Source organism: Cynara cardunculus (assembly GCF_001531365.2).
Source record: "Cynara cardunculus var. scolymus isolate 2C chromosome LG 3, CcrdV1, whole genome shotgun sequence".
Taxonomy (NCBI): domain Eukaryota; kingdom Viridiplantae; phylum Streptophyta; class Magnoliopsida; order Asterales; family Asteraceae; genus Cynara; species Cynara cardunculus.
The window spans coordinates 40,157,822-40,178,056 of NC_037530.1; the positions used below are offsets into that span (position 1 = coordinate 40,157,822).

The 20,235-nt window shown below is 36.5% G+C and overlaps 1 protein-coding gene across 5 annotated transcripts; it reads left to right on the forward strand.

Moving 5' to 3' along the window:
* Positions 1-1,108: 1,108 nt before the first annotated feature.
* Positions 1,109-19,597, forward strand: LOC112508687 (protein CTR9 homolog). Of its 5 annotated transcripts, none has more exons than XR_003068794.1 (26): positions 1,109-1,472; positions 3,251-3,470; positions 4,317-4,383; positions 4,528-4,722; positions 5,109-5,209; positions 5,724-5,777; positions 5,967-6,083; positions 6,176-6,239; positions 6,411-6,625; positions 7,159-7,243; positions 7,672-7,772; positions 7,859-7,951; positions 8,425-8,493; positions 9,545-9,637; positions 9,737-10,051; positions 10,681-10,761; positions 10,860-11,018; positions 11,268-11,363; positions 14,910-15,011; positions 15,089-15,196; positions 15,277-15,501; positions 15,901-16,167; positions 16,251-16,322; positions 18,272-18,562; positions 18,693-19,047; positions 19,170-19,597. XR_003068794.1 is itself a non-coding variant. In XM_025113387.1 (25 exons), the coding sequence occupies exons 2-25, from the start codon at positions 3,330-3,332 to the stop codon at positions 18,828-18,830; spliced, it is 3,249 nt and encodes a 1,082-aa protein (XP_024969155.1). In that variant the 5' UTR covers positions 1,109-1,472; positions 3,231-3,329; the 3' UTR covers positions 18,831-19,597. The 5 variants fall into 5 exon arrangements, 2 of the variants coding, with proteins under 2 accessions (XP_024969155.1, XP_024969154.1); XR_003068795.1 differs by having other exon boundaries at positions 19,177-19,597; XR_003068796.1 differs by having other exon boundaries at positions 18,693-18,883; positions 18,993-19,597.
* Positions 19,598-20,235: the final 638 nt, after the last annotated feature.

Here is a 20,235-nt window from a genome sequence, read left to right on the forward strand (position 1 = left end):
ATTAATAACCTTACGTTAACCGAACTTAATTTTCAATATTTTGCTCTCATATTTCAATTCTCAACCCAAAATATATGTGACTTTATATTGATTTACTCGAGATTGTTTAACGCTAAATTTTTTATGAATTTAATAGTTTTTAAATAAATATAAAGATTTTTATTAATATGTACATTATTATAAAAAAAATGATTTGTGATTTTTAATAATAATAATAAAAAACATGTATCACATTAAATTTATAGCAGATTACACTTCTGGTTTTATAGTATGTTCAAAAATTGATTAGTCCTTCATAAAGATGCTAACTAATCGTTAAGTGGATGAACCATAGATATCAGCAAAATGAAAAGTTATATGAACTATCAACGGTGATAAATTGTTTTAAGGACCCAATCCAAATCTTGAACAAACCACTGGGACCATCGGTGTAATTCACTCTTGTTGTTGTAAGGTATCTCTTGGTATTTTTCTGTAAACATTTTTTTTGATAGATCTTCATTTATTTTCTTAAGTTGTTTTTAAAGTTTCAATAAAGGTTTTTCAGGGTTTCGTCCCTTTTTTTTATAGTAACATTAAACCTTAACCCCTAATCGTCAACTCATCCACAATAACACCTAAACCAGAGGCAAAAACCATTAAACCCATAGCACTTAACCCAAAGACAGAATCCATAAACCATAAATCCATATCTAAGGATATGGACAAGCATTTTCCCAACAGGTGACATCATATAAAATAGTTGCACTTCATAAAACAATACATGAACCTAACTCTTTTTATCTTATAGTGAAGGAATTTACCGGTGACACGTGCCATCATGGGCTCCTAAGAGGGTCCATCCATGGTGGGACGTTGCATTTGCAGACAAAAGAAGGTGAAGCCACGGTTGACTTGCAATTAAAGAAGACCGAGACGGTATTAAAGTTGTAGATAAAAAATGATTTCATTGATTCCATTTAATAAAATAATTTAATATTATAACATAATCTTAAACATAATTTAATGATAGAAATAAAAACTAAAAAGTTAGACCTAAAATAACTTTTGGAATTTTTTGATATTCTATACTCAGCCGGAACGAAGAAGAAAAAAAGAGAAGCTCTCGATTGTCTGTCGCCTCTTGGCCCCTCCCCCTGCCCTCGACAGTCACCGGCGACCGGTGGATGCAGTGGCGAACACACAACTCATTTTTTTTATCTGCCAAAATTCCGAACTCGTCGCCCTCTCATCTCTGACCCTCAATCTCAAACGAACCTCACTCACACAGTCACACTCCATCAAGGGTTCGACTATCGGCCGTAGTACCAATCTCTTTGTCACTCGCACTCTCAAACGACCACTAGACTCTATCTGATCTCATCTGCCTCAGCGGCTTGTCTATCTGCTCGACCACTTGGCTCTGATTTGGAAATCGATTTTGTCTTCGGTCCATTAGTATTCTAGTTCTCCATCTCGGTTGTTGGTTTTGGGTAAAACACTAAACCTCTTGCTGTTGCTTTCTACTTCTATTTCTGATTTCTGAATGAATCTAATTTTATTGGCTTTTTGCCTTCTGATTTTGGATGAATATGATTATGTTGATTTGGTTGATTTTTGAGATTGTTGCTAAATTGTATTAGTTGGTAAACGATAATGTCAGTCTTGGTTTTGCAATTTTGTTTAGAATATGGAGCCGAAATGTTGGATAAACAATCTGACAGACCCCTGGTTTTGTTTTCAAATGTTGGTAATCGGTAAACCAATTGATATATTGATTTTTATAGGGGTGTAAACAAGCCTAGTCGATTAGCAGGTTATTTGAGCTCAGAATCGAAAAAATAGTATCAGGCTCTAGCTCGAGTATTTTTTCAATTTTTGAGCTCGAGACTGATGCTCGATTTATGAGCTCGAATTCGAGATCAATTAACTCATTTATTTACTCAAGCTCGATGATTTTATATTTTGATTATATAATTTTTAGCTCGAAAAGGGTATGCTCGGCTCAACTCGACTCGTAAATTTTAATCCAGCTTTCAAACGAGTCGAGTCGAACATTGGTGTTATGGAGCTCGACCTATTAAGTTGAGCAATATTTATTTTGTGTTCGAGATCGACTCGAGCTCGATAATTATTAAGCTCGAGCTCAAGATAAACAAGCTTGAGCTCGAATAGATCGTTAAAAGCTCAACACATTTACATCCCTAGGAGAGACTTGTTCATATCAGCGACATTAATAGTTTTCACGACATAGCACTTAACGAAAAATGAGAATCTAATGAGACAAGATCGATCTATTGTTGTTGCCTTTAACTAGGTTTGTGACAAATTGGTTTAATGCCAAGTGCCAACATGTTGTTTTATAACAAATTGGTTTAATTGTTTGTTCCTCTAGCCATCTGGTTCATTATGGATCAGCCGAATTTTGTATTAATCTGTAATGTGTTCATTTCTTTTAAGTTTAAACGATGTATATATTTATATACGTAAAATATAAATAGTAATATATTCAATCAAAATTGTAAAAAATTAACTGAAAACCGAACCGAATTAGTTATCTTTATTCGGTTAACCGAACCTTTTAAGTTATTTTTATTCGGTTAACCGAATTGTTTAAGCCAAAAACAAAAACTCGAAACCATTTTAGTTCGGATGAATTATTTGGTCTCGGTCCTTTCGGATTTTTTTAACACCCGTAAGTGTTCCCCCAAGGCCCCAACCATAAAAGTTTCTGGATCCACCACTGGGTGGATTTGTAGGTTGGACTTGCTCACCGGCACCTTTGCTCATATTCACGATCGGTAAGATGAAATTACATATTCTAGGGTTTATTTCATAAAACCGTACATTGAATGAGAGTGAGACTAATTGAAATTTCTGTTGATATTTGAAGTTGATGTTTCTGTTGTGTGATTGTCTGATTTGTGTCATATTCCAATTTCATGTTTCTAAACTGGATTTGAAACTTTGACATCAAGATTTTTGCTGTGTCACTTGTCATAGTTCAGATTCCATCCTTCAGATCATCAAGATTCTTGCTAGTGTTGTTTTTTTTTTTGTTGAAAGTTGAAATGTCACTTTAGTTGAAATTGGCAGTTGATGCTTTAGTTGAAGTGTCACTTCAGTTGAAATTATTAGGATTTTGAAGTGTTTAATTCTTGTTTTTTGAAATTGTTAGGATAGTTGAAGCTCTAATTCTTTTCTGTTGCTGGTTTTCTTGCTGAAAGTGCGACTTTTGTTGAAATTGTTAGGATATTTGATGCTTTTGCAGTTATAGAAAAGGAAGAAATTACGACTGGTTATCAGACTCTGGCGCTGCTAACAAAATCCAAGACCTAATTTTGGAGGCAATGGCCTGTGTGTATATTCCAGTACAAAATTCAGAGGAGGAGGTAAGAGTGGCTCTTGACCAGCTTCCCAGAGATGCAACTGATATTCTTGACATTCTTAAAGCCGAACAAGCACCTCTCGATCTCTGGCTCATTATCGCGGTTAGTTTCGTATTGTGAAATTAATTCAATTGCCTGAACTATTTGAAACTGAACTAAATTCGTTTCCTGCAATTTGAAGTTTCGTGTATGATTTACTGGCTTGTTTGAGTTATTGAAATTTTGCAATTTATTGAATGCCAATTGAGACAATTCAAGATTCGTTTTGATTTTTCAAGCAAGGATTATGCGATGATGGCCCTAGTGGCGAAGATCTCGCCTCTCCTTTTCATGGATTAGGTTAAACAATAAGTCTCACTCTTGCCTCATATGCCATGTGGATATAGAAATAAGAAAAAATAAAAAGAAAACAAACACAAGATCAAGGGTAAACTTAAATCTCCTTATGCGTGTTTTGATCAAGATTAATAAGGTCATTACGTTGTAGTTGCTTTATAATATACATTAGCAGGTTTTTTGTTACGAAGTATACCTCAATCTGTGTTTCTCCAATTTAGAGAATTAGTGAAATACATACTATGAAGGACCATTTATATTCTACAATCATCTATTGCTTTCCAGGACGACGACGACAAATGCAAAAAATTCTGGGACGCATAACGAAATCTTCGTTTTTTATTGTAACATTAAATTGAACAAAAATCTCTAATAAAAGCTACTTGAAACTTTAAAATGTGGTTAGTGTCCATAATTGACAACCGACACAAATGATATAAGCCCAGATATATGTATCTCCTATGATAGGAATTAATGTACGAAGTTAGGATAGTATATCTATGTTGACATACATGCACAATTTTGTATCTTTGGGTTGAAATTGTCAATTGTGTTGAGTTTTCATGTTAGCAGTTGCTGATGAGTTTGTTGTTGAACTATTATTCGGTGCAGAGGGAGTACTTTAAACAAGGAAAAATTGAACAGTTCCGCCAAATTCTGGAAGAAGGGTCCAGTCCTGGTATGCTTTGATTTATATATGCGCTTTATATAGTATGACATTAATGAACTATTACTACAAAGTATAAACATTAATTTGATATTTCTCAGGTTATTTTCTTCTGAATTTTTGGCATGGCTTTATTCTAACTTGTTTGTTTTGCAGAAATTGACGAATACTATGCAGACGTGAGATATGAAAGAATCGCCATCTTAAATGCCCTGGGGGCCTATTATAGCTACCTAGGGAAAATTGAGACAAAACAAAGAGAGAAGGAAGAACATTTTATTTTGGCGACACAGTACTACAACAAAGCCTCCAGAATCGATATGCATGAGCCTTCAACTTGGGTTGGAAAAGGTAACCATAATGAGCTTTTCTGGCACTGGATAGTAAGTAAAGTTATGAGATTTTTACATCTTAGTTCATTATAAGTAAGCTATGAAAGGAGAATGGGCAGAAGTTGCAGATGGAGTACATTCTTGAATTGGTGTGAAATTACAGATGTGACACAAGGGTTATAGACTAATAAGATACAACAGGGAATATTATCCTAGGTGCTCCTGGTATGAGGTTAATGATTTGACTTCTACCTATAAATTTTTATTCAGTTAAGCTACAACATTCTTTTTTTGGACCATTCACATGATGAAAGCTCACTATAGTTTATGGGCAGACCAACTATAGTTTTTGTATACGCACTGGATCCAACAAAAGTTATAGTTCTTGTACCCGCTTGGTTGCAGGTCAGCTTTTGCTAGCTAAGGGTGATGTTGATCAGGCTTTTGCTGCATTCAAGATCGTATTAGATGGAGACCGAGATAATATTCCTGCTCTTCTTGGCCAGGTATATTTCTATCAAATTACTTTTTTCTAAGAAGGGATGTCGATTTTCTTCATTGTGGTTTGTATTGTAGAAAGAAATAGAAAGCTACATCAAGTGCCTGGAGCTCTGTGATTGTTATACGAGATATAAGAAAAATTAGTATTGAGAATGCTTTCTGCATGGCTAGAAAACTGAATGTTTTTGGTCAACACAATTTTCAAATTTTTTCCGGCGCCCCTAGGAATGCCTAAACATGGAAGATATATATATATCCATCTTACTAAGGATATTGCATCAGTCACAGCTTTGATATGACATTCTTGTTATCAACACTCAACAATGAAATTATGCTAAGGTAGTGAGGTTTTGTAATAACAAGAGCAGTTGGGCACTTGGGCTTGATATGCTCAATTGAACTCTGTTTTTTAAGGTTCTTCATTGAGATGCTTCCAGATCATACTGCTCTATATGTTGCTTATGAACCATTAATTAGTTTTTGGTAGTTTTAACTGATCACGTTACTGGGATAATGCAGGCTTGTGTTGAGTTCAATCGTGGGAAATACTCTAGTTCATTGGAGATGTACAAGGTTCTTTTACTTCTATAGTTTTATCTTTTCGATTCTGTAGATGTATAATCTTTTTGGAGGTGGGTACACTGTTAACTTAGTACAACTTGTTCTTTATCACAATTTGTTGCACTTCTATATCCCACCTGGTTCTTAATGCGGAATCATCTTCTTGCCCCCTATTATTCTAATTTTACTTCCCTTTGATAGAGAGTCTTGCAAGTGTATCCTCGATGTCCTGCAGCTGTACGACTTGGCATAGGTCTCTGTCGCTACAAATTGGGTCAATTTGAGAGGGCCAAACAAGCATTTGAGCGTGTGTTGCAGGCAAGCCATGTTAACCACTTTTCGCACGACGTTGTTTTTTATATAATAGTGATTGCTAATATCTATTTGTGTCCAACTACTTATAACTGCAGTTAGATCCAGAAAATGTTGAGGCCCTTGTGGCACTCGGGATTGTGGATTTACAATCCAATGAAGGTCAGTCTTGTCTTAATGGTGCAGTAAATGGTATTTATTTATGAGACTTGCTGATATTGCTGACACTGCCTGAATCTCTTGGCTAACCTGTTATTCTCTTTACTAGTAGTCTTTTCCTCGCAACTAAGCATTTGCATCATTTTTTTCTAATTGTCACACTGTTCTTTGCAGCTTCTGGTATTAGGGGAGCAACGGAGAAGATGCAAAGAGCCTTTGATGTCTATCCATATTGTGCGACGGCACTAAATTATCTGGCTAACCATTTCTTCTTCACTGGTCAGCATTTTCTAGTTGAGCAATTGACTGAAACAGCTCTTGCTGCAACTACTCATGGCTCAACAAGGGCACATTCTTATTATAACCTTGCACGGTCATATCACAGCAAGGTTTGGAGTTCTCATCATTTATTCACAATATATTGTTATGCATGTTTGAGCTATATAAGCCATGCAAAACACTAAGTACTCCTTAAATGCTAAAACTTCCAAAATATGCTTGTGTTATCTTTTGATGTGTCGGTGCTCTTTTGAGCTACTGAAGTTCAGTGAGATGTTTAAACCTTGCATATTCCATGTCCTCCTTGTTCAAACTGTGATTGGTAAAGCATTTCTCACATGTTAATGATTTAGTTCATTTTCCATCTTATCATATTACAAAGTTCTAACCTGTGCTATTTTTGGCTTACATCGTCTTTATTTCACCAAAGATCACTATGAATCATGTTGTCGTGTTGGATATACAAATTCATTATGTGATTGAATTTTTTCACTTTAATCAAAATGAGTTATTAGTAAAAGTACATATATTTAAAGATTCTTACACTTCAAAGGTGATTGTACATTTCATGATGCTTGTTCCTGGTGCAGCAATGTGTTTCTAATCTGGTGTCTATAATGTCTTTTTTTTGCCTGGAATGCAGGGTGATTATGAAAAGGCTGGACTATACTACATGGCATCTGTAAAAGAAATCAATAAGCCTCAAGAGTTCATTTTACCTTTTTATGGTTTGTTAACTTAATTTTACAAAGTTTTGTTTAATAACTCTACTGATTTATTTCTTCTCGAACTGTTTATTCTTAGAAGTGCAATAACTCACCTTGCTTTTTTTCCTTTTTGACATGTTGTCACTTGTTGTACTTTCTCGTAGCTCTCTTCTTGTGTATCTTGTCCTTTCAGTTTGTTACATAAGTTAACTTTTGTAGCTTGTACCATGGTGGATGGTTGCAAAGTGCAAACATATTTATCCTCTTAGAATGTTAGCATTAAATTGCAGTCTTTTGTTTCATTTTGCTTATTTATTTCGTAGGGTAATTAATGTTTGTTGTAGAGCTATGTTTTAGATGTCAACTCAATATTTTCTTATCGGTTGGCATTGCACCAATTTGTATCAGATAGTATCAGATATACATCTTATAATTTTGTACTGAAACAGGTCTGGGACAAGTACAACTAAAATTGGGAGATTTCAAAAGCTCTCTCTCAAATTTTGAGAAAGTCTTGGAAGTTTATCCTGAGAATTGTGAGACATTGAAGGCGAGTCACAAAGATAGTCTTGAACTCTGTACATTTTCCACCTCTTTCAAGTTCCTAGTGACTAAATTTGTACTTCTTCAATGCAGGCTGTTGCTCACATTTATCTTCAGCTCAACCAGACTACCAAGGCTCATGAAGCTTTGAGAAAAGCCATCCGAATTGATCCACGAGATCCGGAGGTTATGTTAATTACCATTATGCGACGAAACATTATGTATAAAGAACGTGGTCTGCCTTAAAACTGTAGAAAGTTGTATGAAAATAGCACATTTAAATTTTCAATTTTCAAGTGCCAGTGTATGTGTTCTCATGGAGTGCCCATCTAAGAGCATCAGCTTTAAGAACAAGAGTTCTTGAGTTAACTAATTTTGAGTTTTCATAAGCTGCTGTTATATGTAGCTATATGTGTAAAATCAATCAGCTCTGCAGCCCTTATCACTGGCCTTGATACTATTATGTAACTAAATCAGTTCACTGCACTGCACCACCATATATCAGTCGTTTAGTTTTTCCTCTTTCGCTCATGCACATCTCTTCTCTGATCTCAATTTATGACTCTGGAAGTAGGTATGTATGATTCTCTAGTTTGTTCTGTCATCAGGTGCCTCTGCTATTTCTACTCACACTTTTCATTTTCTAAACAATGGTGCAGGCTTTTCTGGATCTTGGAGAATTGTTAATTTCAACCGACTCTGGAGCTGCTTTGGATGCATTTAAAACCGTAAGAAATTGATATTCCCTTTTTATTGAACCATTTGCAATGTGTATTTTAGTTTAACTTTCAATTGCTATGGTTTCTTATCATCAGACTGCTATGGAATTAAACATTCTGCAGCTTTGTTTCTTTCAAAGGCTTTAAGAGTAATTGGTTTTGAATTACTAGGAGAACTAGGTGTGCAACCTAAAGACAAGTAAAAGCTTGTTGAAAGTTCTATCAGTGTTTGTTACAAGGCTAAAACTGGCTACTTGTCCCTGCAAGTGTAATGAATAGTAGATGACCATTTCAGAACATTAAGGAGTTGCCAGAAGTAGATAGCAAGTATCATCACATGACTGGCAGCTTATATGCTTCCCCCCTATGGCCCCTTCAAAACTTGTTGCTCTCAACCAATCTCACTTGGACAGAGCTTTTTAGCTTGTATATCATTCCCACAATGAAAAACTTAATCAAGTTATATATTTTGAGTCTTCTCAGTCGGTTTCAGAAGATACCATCTGCAATTCTATCACTTGCTCTCAGTTTATCTATTAATATTCAAGGTGAAAGGGATGCTTATTTAAGCAGATAACTTGTGAAATTTTTTACGATCAAAATATTTGTTATCTTTAGGTGAAGACATATCTCCACATTCTTTCTATGAGGAAAGATGTAGGATCCCACTCCTAATTGTATAATTGCAGCCCACAGTTACGTGGTTTTCCTACATGTCCATTTTACTCTCCTGCTTTTTAAGAAACCAGGTTTATTAGTCTTACCCATCATATTGTATTAGCGTTTAAACAAAGTGTGGTTTTTCTATGTAAGACCAACTGGCAACTCAGATTGGAGCCTGGCTTATGTGCATAAATAAATATGCTCGATGCTTTTGATTCTCTTCAAGCACCTAAAAAAGAATACTTGCTTTCTTCTTCTTGTATTTGAACATTATATTGTTTTGAAACGTTTACATCATGGTGCTATATCAAATTTTGTTAAATAAATCTTTAATATGGCCTTTTGGGTCCTAAATTTTCATGTCTTTTTGTCACTTCTAACTAGCATGTTATGATAGGCACGTAATCTTTTGAAAAAGGCAAATGAAGAAGTATCAATCGAGATTCTCAACAATATTGGCGTTCTTCATTTCGAAAGAGGAGAGTTCGAGGTTTGCGTCTTCTCCATGTGTTGGTGGATTTAGAGTTCATTTTTAAGAGAATGACCATTGGTTCCCTTTCATATATCTTCATGCCTTGTTTGAATTCAGCTTGCTCAACAAACCTTTAAGGAGGCTCTTGGTGATGGAATATGGCTCAAGCTAATAGATAGTGAACCACAATCTAACTCTATTGGAGAATCATACTCTGATCCTATCAGGAAAGCATTATATCAGCCCATGGAGTCCAGTTTAGCTGCTCGAGTGTACAAGGACATGCAGTTGTTCCATAACCTTGAGAAGGATGGTATTGCGGTGGAATTACCATGGGATAAAATCACAACATTGTCCAACCTTGCTAGATTATTCGAGCAGTTGCATAAAACTGAGACTGCTAGCATATTGTACCGTCTGATCTTGTTTAAGGTAATTGTCTGAGTATTGAGTGATTGATTTATTTTCCAATGAAGAATACTACATTGAAAAGCAGGTATGATAGTTTTTTCTGTTGTTACTATGCACTTCTGGGGTTGGGCGTTATTATGTCTTGAGCATTAATTCAGATGGATGGCCTGTTACTTTGTTGGTTGAGGTTAACAAAAAGTATGCAAGTAATCACTGTGACAAGTAGATAATTGATGATTTCGTGACTTGTGCCAAAAGAAAAAAGTTTGGTTCAAGTTGAAGATTAAGGAGCATTTCAGTTTCTTAACAAGTTATTTGGATGCTCATACTTCACAATCACTTCTTAAAACAATTGTTAGTTTTCCTTGTGAGGTAAAGCAATGCTTCACATAGGTTTTACTTATTTATTATTTTTGGTGCATCTTGTTTTAAGCTATGTAAGAGTAATGTATCTGTACCCAACACAAAATATGACCTGCTTTGAGCAGTAAAGGTTGTGCATGAAACAAATCCTGTAATAGTTTGTATGCCTATGTTCTTGTGAACTGTGATTTACCATATATTTTATTTCCATATTGATTTGATTAATGAAGTTTCCATGATCTGGTTAACATCTTTATATCATTCTTCTTATTCTCTTTGAGCCTCAGTTCCCGGAGTATGTAGATGCTTACCTAAGACTTGCTGCTATTGCAAAAGCACGGAACAATGTTCCACTGAGCATTGAACTGGTACTTACAGCTCTTCGTGGCATCCTTATTTACATTTTATGCTGTTATTTGTTTCCTTCATTTTGCATCTAAATGTGAAAAATGTGATGCTTTTGTAGATTCGTGATGCTCTGGAGGTGGATGACAAAAACCCGGATGCGTTGTGCATGCTAGGTGACTTGGAGCTTAAAAACGATGATTGGGTCAAGGCAAAAGATACCTTCCGTGCAGCAAAGGATGCATCTAATGGGAAGGATTCTTATGCTACTCTTTGTCTGGTAAGAACATGATTTAGAAAGCAGCACTTGTGTGATTCTCATATCATGAATTCATTCCACTACTGCTTTAGTTTCAGAAATATGAAACTAATTGTGTTTGTATCTTCAAAGTCCATCAGATAAATAATTTATGAAATCTTTGTGATGATGCCAGTTTAAGTTGCCATAACAGTTCTTTCATTATACATTTCTTTTCCATGGCCATCATTGCTATCTGATATATCCTCTTCTATGCCTATTCGATAAAAGGGGAACTGGAACTACTTTGCAGCAGTACGATCTGAGAAAAGAGCTCCTAAGTTGGAAGCTACGCATTTGGAAAAAGCCAAGGAATTATACACAAAGGTACCATAGCTTCATATGAAATAGCACAGAAGTTCACTTTTGAATTATTTCCTGACATATGATTGTAAAATATTTCTTGAATTTGAGGACAGCTTTAAAGTATGAAAAAACATAATGAGAATTTTAAATGCTTGTACGCATTATCAGCATGATAAGGGTATACTTTCAAATCATGGAAGTCCGATAGGTTTGGTGTATTCTCATTACTTGAAAGGAACTTTACATGGATATATATACAACTAAAGCAACTATTTAAGGAACACATACTACTATGCTATGAAAGTAAAACCCTATTTACTATATCTAACACTCCTCCCTCAAGTTGGAGCACACTTGATAGCATGTGTTGTAAGTTTATTATGATTAGCATGATGATCATGAACATAAGATGTCCATCCAAATAGTTTAGGAGTTGATGGAAAAAGAGTGCCTTTTGGAAGTAGAAGAAAACGGTGTTTCTCTCTTAAAGACAAATTATGACATACGGTTAATCAGATAAGTGAAAACATTTGTGGAAACATTTTTCACAAATTGGGTAATGGAATGCTGCTCTCACCTGACAGCTTGGCATATGAGGAGCCTACGTTGTTCTGTATTCACGAAGTGGCATAAATTCCGAGCAAGCTTCAGTCTTGAGGATAAGGTGAGTGATGTAATCAACAATGGTGAATGGAGATGGCCCCAAGCTTGGTTAGACTCCCAACCTACTCTCACCTATGTCATAGTCCCTACCTTATTGGAGATACCCAGGCCAGATTCACCGGACATGGCCAATTGGTCTCGTTCTCAGTCGGAGATGTTTGGAGGTAGCTCATGGTGGAAGGCCCAAAAGTCCTGTACTCCTATGGTATATGGTTTGGTTTAGCCAATTTATTCCCTGTCATGCATTCTCATTGTGGCTTGCTTTAGATAAGAAGTTGCAAACACAAGACATAATGAGCAATGGAAACGTAATCCAGTTGACATTATTTGTCCGTTTTGTACCTCCAACCGTACTTCCACTCTCATATGTTTTTCACGTGCCTATACGCCAAATAGACCGAGGGAAAATGAAGGCTTTTGGTAGACATGGAGGATGGATTTGATAGGGATGATATCATTATGCATGTGCAATCTATGCCTAAACGCAAGTTTTCCTGGAGCATCGATAGCCGGTTAGTACTAGTTGCAACAGTTTACTACATATGGCAAGAACTCAACTTTCGTTTATTCATGAGTACATTACGATCAGCTGGAGCAGTGATGAAAGTTAGGGTAGTAAGTTCTTCCACTTCTATTTGCATGATGTTGTATTGGTTAATAGCGCCATGTGGTAAGAATAAAAATCACCTGTCCCAAAAACAAACGTCTCATTCCTGTCCCACCAGTAAAATTAAGACATCAAATTTTTATTTATCTAATTCACATTCACAAACTCTCTCCTATTACCTGTACTCATGTGATTGGTGGACATGAATGAGACGTGAAAAATTGGGACATTTGATTTTTATCCATGTGGTATGGAGGATGTTTCAACCACTTCCATTAGTAACCTCCAACATGCTTGTCCTAGAAAATTGGAGCAGACATGCTTGCGGGGTGGAGTCCCACCCTTAGGTTGTAATATTTCTTTTCTTTATTCTAATAAAATTTGCTGGAGGTGCCTCAGTAAGGAGACTCTAGGATACTCTGAGGTGTTAAACCCTTTCCTGCATTCATCTTTTCGAAAATCACCTTGGTTGCTTTAATAAACTAATGGCTCATTCTTATTCTAGACATATTGGGATAAGCATTAGTTTCAATTTATGAGATGATATCATCACCGGTTCTGAAGGCCCATTAAATGCACTCTTTTTTTACGGATTGGCTAAATTTTATCCTATGCATAAATTTTCAATTGGTGTCATTGGCGAAATTGTCAAGGTCTTTGCTGTTACCCTCATAATCTTTATTAAACAACTTATCAATCAAGTCTCTCACTTTTCTTTAACGTCAACTTCTTTGACTTGCACCCTTTGATTTTCATCCTCAATGCACTTGATTTGGTTAAGTTTCCTAATCTTCAATTCCCTTATTTTGACTAGCTTGTAGCTATCCTTCCCCAGATCCTCTTTGCTAGTTTTTAAATTCCCTTACTTTGACTAGCTTGTAGACATCATTCGCCTGCTCTCTTTTTCTAGTTTTTAGTATAAACCCTTTGCCTTTTGACGTTGCTAACCAAATCAAACGGACCCAATAGATCCCACTCAAAAGTAGGTCTTTTTTTTTTTTGGGTTTTGGGGGGGGGGGGGTGTACTCAGAATTTACTTCTGCGGCCTCAAAAAGTGTATGCAGTTGTTTCCGAGATGACCCCCCGACTTGTGCAAGATCTCTAAGGCTATCATGTCCAACGTTAATTGCTCATTCCAGATCTTCCTTGACCTTCCCTGGCTCCTCACCCTCTCGACTGTCACTCTTTCTACTCTCCTTTAATCATCATGGTGCTGTCGTCCGTCTCCTATGAATGTGCGCAAACCAACACAATCTCCCCTCTCTCAGTTTATCTGTTATTGGGGAACTTCCAACTCCACCTAGAAAACCTCATTCGGGATTCTGTCTAGGATGGTCCGATCACACCACCGGTCCACCTAAGCATCCTCATTTCCGCAACTTCCAACTTCCTCTCAACGGTATTCCTTGTCACCCAACATTTTGACCAAGACAATTTAGCTGCTTGGATGACTACCCTGTAGGATTTGCCTTTCAGTTTTAATGGAACCTTCTTGTCACACAACACCCTGTGACGGTTCTCCATTTTTGCCACCCTGCTTTTTATGCGACATGGAACCTAGATACTTGAAACTGTCCTTTTGGGGTATCCTTTGCTCCCCAATGTTGACTTTTCTAGTATCTCCATACTTTTCAGTCATGTAAGCAATATTGAACCCCTTTTTGGCCTAAAACAGTTTCTTTTACGTTCTCATTCTGCCAAGTGCCCATAGTCTACTTCCTTTGTGTTCTCCAAGCACCTCCTTGGCGACGTCATAAAAGCAAGTTGCCATCTTGTTCCTGATAGTGTTAATTTCTTTCTCTATATGCCAATGCCTTTTGTCCAACTACCTTAAGGCACCTGCATTCCATCTGCCTTGATAGACCATGCTCCTGGACTTGTTTCATAACAACTCAGTATGTAGAGTCTGTATACCCTTGCTCATATCTATGTTGACCGAGATGGTGATGTAGCACGTCCCAAAAGTAGTGGTCAGCATTTTCTCTCTGACACTGGACTGCATTCATGTATAGCAAGTTACTAAAAGGCTGGTACAACCATATACATTTTGGGTCAGTTTTGTAGGAGTAACTAGTTTTAGAGTTGGCTCACAAGATCTGCAACAACATCCTCCTTTACCCTGGTTGTGGATTGGGACAGATTACTAATCTAGATAAGTGAAGTTTGTGATAAATAGAAACTGAAAGTCAAAACTTACTTGAGCTGCTTATCTGATGATGTATGGCTGGTTCATTCTGGATCTTGTCAAAGCAATTATATGTTGTGATAAAAATCATTACGATCTACCAATTTTGTAGGTCTTGGTAGAGCATCCAGCTAATATGTATGCTGCCAATGGTGCTGGTGTGGTTTTGGCAGAAAAAGGTCAATTCGATGTTGCAAAGGAACTTTTTACACAGGTTAGCTGATCTGGTTTAATGGTTGGTGATTGAAAAATTATTCATTGAGAATTTCTTCATTACCTTTGTACTTGTAGGTTCAAGAAGCGGCAAGTGGAAGTGTTTTTGTCCAAATGCCAGATGTGTGGATAAATTTAGCACATGTTCATTTCGCTCAAGGCAATTTTGCATTGGCCATCAAAATGGTACTCGGTACTTTTCCCCACATTTTGTTTGCTCTATTATCTTCTGAATGTGGTGTTAATGCCATGTTCATCTTTTGCAGTATCAAAATTGTTTGCGGAAGTTCTATTACAACACAGACAGTCAAATTCTTCTCTATCTAGCCCGTACACATTATGAAGCCGAACAGTGGCAGGACTGCAAAAAGACACTACTTAAAGCTATTCACTTGGCACCTTCAAATTACACGTTAAGATTTGACACAGGTGTTGCCTTGCAGAAGTTCTCGGCATCGACATTACAAAAAACAAAAAGGACCGTGGATGAGGTGAATATTGAAATTATATTTTTAGTTTTTGTGTGTTCTTGACCTAGCTAAGTAGCTAGGATTGAATCCACTCTCTTCAAGTTGCCTTGAGTTTGCGCTAGCTTTATGCTAGGCCTTCAATCCTAGCATAATCAATTATAGGAATCTTTGGCATTACTTCAAAAATATCTTGTCTAGTTGTGATTGAAAATCCATATATCCTTTGCCATCTTCTAATAGGTTTTTGAAGGTTGTCCTGTTCGTTTTCTCCTCCAAATTGTGGAGAGAAAGTGACTTATACATGATTTATGAGAAGGGGCTTGAGACCGCTATAATTTTCTACATACGAGGAATATAGCATTTTTATGTTATCTCTCTTTCTATCATTCATACAGAAATAGCTTAAATCTTTCCTTTTAGGTGCGTGCAACGGTTGCTGAGCTTAAAAACGCTGTTCGCTTATTTAGTCAGTTGTCTGCGGCTTCAAATCTACAGTTTCATGGGTTTGATGAGAAGAAAATTGAAACCCATGTTGGATATTGCAAGCACTTGCTTGAGGCTGCAAAAGTTCACTGTGATGCTGCTGAGCTGGAAGATCAACAAAATAAACATAGACAAGAACTTGCTCGTCAAGCAGCAATACGGGAGGAAGAGAGCCGGTTGGCTGAAGAGCAGAAAAAAGTGAAGGTCGGTTAACCTAGTTGTGCTCTATATTTCTTGAATATATGATCACTGTTTTGTGCATGTATTTATCTTGTTTCTAAAAGCAGTTAGAAAAACGAAAACAAGAGGATGAGCTGAAGAAGGTGATGCAACAGGAACAACATCTAGAGCGTATTAAGGTAAATGAACTGCAATCTTCATCGCAATATACCATATTTGAAGTAATCTTTTTCCATCATTATCTTATTGCATATACTTATAATTTTGTAAGTCATTTGTATCAAGTTTGCCAGTATTCAACCCATTAATTTGTCCAATTTCTCATTTTCTTGAGGTATATTTATGATGCCAACTCATATCTATCTATACATATGTAGCCGTTCAGGGATAATGTTAGAGGTGTCACCTTTTCCTCCACCCAATCTTACGCCGTCCATTTTTATTGACCAATTGAGAGGCATGATATTCAGGCTAAAGCTCACCCCGCATACAATCATTTACCTGACTTATGATGGCTGAGGGAAGGTTGTGCACTGCTGCACAGTAGCATTATCTATGGAGGGGTTAACAATAAAACACTCATTCCTTCATGCCATTGTCCTGATCATGAAAAGTGCAGAGTGGATGATTTTATAACTGGTAGTTATATTACTAACCATTCTACTTTCTAAAATGCAAACGTAAAACAGAACACTTTGTGAGAGTGAACGACTCCAATTATCATGCTTGTAGTTTTGTAGCAAAATAGGAATTGGAAATTGCATAAAATCAAATACTCAAGCACGATGCGTCTTCTTTATGCATTTTAGCTAGTAAAGATGGTTAGTTTGCTGCAAATCACTTGTAAGTTAATTATAGCACTCATCCCCTCGACAAGTGCATTAAAGTATAATAAATACTACACCTCTAAATAAAGGCAAGTGCCTAAATACCCCTTTTAAAAACGAAAAAAAAATGGAAGGAGCGGATTAATAGAATTAATAACAATAATAAACCACTTGTTCCTTTATCCTGTCATTTTGATCTTGAAAAGCTTGTGAAAGTAACTAACAACTACTTCCAGTGATAATTGCAATATTTGACTTTACAGATTGTATGATAGAAGTGTTTGCTATGGGTAAATGTCTAAAATATCCTCTTATAGTGGACAAATAGGGCACATTGTGGATCAAATCAAGGGCATCAATAACATGTAATAATCAACCAAACCAAATGAACCCGGTAGGTAATTTTACTAATGTAACATGTAATAGTGACAACAGATAAAAATAGGTAATGTAAGCTTGAAAATTTTCAGAAAAGAAGAGTTGCATGAGACTTCCCATTGCATTTTCCATCCATTGGAGGGAATCTGTGTTTATTGATCCACTTAAACTGCTGTATCCAACATTGATCTGTTCCTTACCTATATCTTGGCATAGCGTTGATGTAACACTCCCAACTTTCCTTTTAAGCTCTGTCTGTTAGGTTGGAACTAACCTAGACTAGGCCAGACAACAGGAATCAAGAGATTTTGATAGGCAATGAAAAGTGTGCTTCTTTGCCTTTTTTTAGTCTTTCTAACGAAGTACTTATTTGGTTTATGTTATTTTGGATGTGTTGCTTAACATAGAAATATTACCCTGTCATCATTCAGCTTGACTCTGTTGCCTTTCCAGTTACCATTCACTAGATACAGAGTGGTATTTTGCAATTCAAATCCTAGAAGTGGAATAATACTTTGTCACATAAATACAACAGAAATATGAAGGACCTTCATATTTTATTGCTATGGCTATCTTTTCATCTGATTATTTGAAAAGGTTCTATTTTGTATCAGTTTGTTTCAGAAAAAAAAGTGGAACCCATTAGGGGTGGTTTGATTTGTGGTTTCAATCAAAACTAAAACGAACCAAACCAAACAATTTACTCCCCTCATCAAGTAGATAAGACGATGGCTTTAACTGCCCTTTTCTGTATGGATTATAATGTATAGAGGTACGGCTGAGTTTCACTTGTAATCCTGCTATCATAAGAAGACGGAAGATGGATTTTAATGTATAGAGGTGTATGGTGACCCATATGTTCCAGATGTTGATTCTGCATCTACTTTCTTTAACCCTGGACTCCAATTGTCAACTTTTTACAGGAACATTGGAAGAGTAGTAGTGGCTCTAAGCGAAAAGATAGGGCTCAGGCCGAGGATGAGGAGGGCGCACAAGGTGAGAGAAGGAGAAGAAAAAGTAACAAGAAGAGAAAGAGAGACAAGAAAGCAGAAACTCACATGGATGATCAAGAAGAAACCGAAGAGGATAACACTAACACAAACTATTACGAACCAGAGAATCAAGTGAATGATCAGGTAGATGATGATGATGATAATCCACAGGACCTGCTTGCAGCTGCTGGACTTGAAGATTCTGATCTGGACGATGATGCTGTAATCTCTCTCTTTTACAGACACACGCACTGCAACACTAGTGCAGCTGTTGCTGTCAAGTCATATTATGTGATACCAACATTTTTTGTCGAATTCCTTGCTGATATTTGTTCTATTTTATGTGGTGAAGGCTGCACCTTCATCAAATACAGGCAGAAGAATACGGGGATGGTCAGAGTCTGATGAGGATGAGCCAGAAAAGAGGCAACGTAGCTCCAGTCCTGTTAGAGATAACTCTGTGGAGATGCAGCTAAGTGATGGTGAATAGTCGTAAACAACAACCCCCTCAAGTTAAACCAAATCTGAAGTTTAGATGGCTAGGTCAGTTTCTCTTACACTTGTCATCGGCAATGAGTCAGCAGTACCGTGAAGCTCAACATGTTTATAACTTCAAAAACATCGTTTCTTGTATAACCTCTGTGAAATGCAGCTAAGTGATGGAGAATTAAGGTTAATCAAATCTGGAGTTTACATTAGATTGCTCGGTCAGTTTCTCTTTCACTTGTCATCAGCAGTGATGTGAACTCAACATGTTTATAACTTCAAAATTAGTTTTCTTTTTTTCAATTTTACAACTTTTGGGTCTTATTTACTATGAATTTTTTAGTGTTCAGAAAGTCATCAGTTTTCGCTGCCCACGGTTGTTTCTACGAACTCGAAACAGACATCCCATCCGTTCAAAAAGTATACGGTACATTATCATGCATGCAACTTTCTTTTCTCGAAAAGAGAGCTTTAAGCTTAAGGTACTTGCATCACTTGTGGGGTTCCTTTTGAAGTATGATTCATAACTCAAGTGCAAGTGTTCATAACAAATCAAGTTGTTACCGGCTACTATAAATTCCCGCCTCACCTGTTCCAAGCCACTTAATGTAGGAAGTTTGACCAGAAACTTTCAGTATCGATTATAATGCTATGTTGTTAGCTAGATAAACTTGTCCATGTAATAACATAAGATTGAATCTTCTGTTTAAAACCACATTTGTGGAGCATGTGGTTTTAAAGCAAGGTGGTATGCACCAAGAACATTTACTAGGCTGATGTTTATTTTTCTCTTATTCATTTGTTTTGGCCATTTGCTGATTTCCAGCTTTTTTCACTCTATCGATAACCAAACAAGATTTCGTGTATTAGAAGTACAAATGCATTTGCATTTACATTGATTTGGTGGAATTCTAGCTTAAATTTGAGAATCGTTATCTTGGTGTTGGGTGGTAGCCTTAGAAATTTCAGGTTAATGGTTTGCATATGAATACTTGGTAATGGAATGAGGAGGTATGTGTGGAGAACTAAAAAGTACTGAAAGGCCATATGCTTTTTCTTCAAGTGCTTGAAGTTAATACTGGGAGCATCAGTGTGGAACCTCCAAGAACTTCAGAGCATCTCTAGTGGTAAAAATTATGACTTAATGAAAAGCTTGAGAATCAATTGATGAAAATGTTAACCACTGGAGCAATAACTTGAACATCCAAAAGTTTCGGAGATTAAAAGAATGTTAAGGAAAAAAATCATTGGCTTATTAAATTGTCTATTGAGCTGTGAAAAATTTCAGAGGTTTTCCCTTACTTTGATTCATGACTATATCTGCTATTTTGATATTCAAATTCAATAGAAGTGAAATTGGAACAAGTTGACCCCCGACTTACTTCACATTTGGAAATTGGAATTGCAAA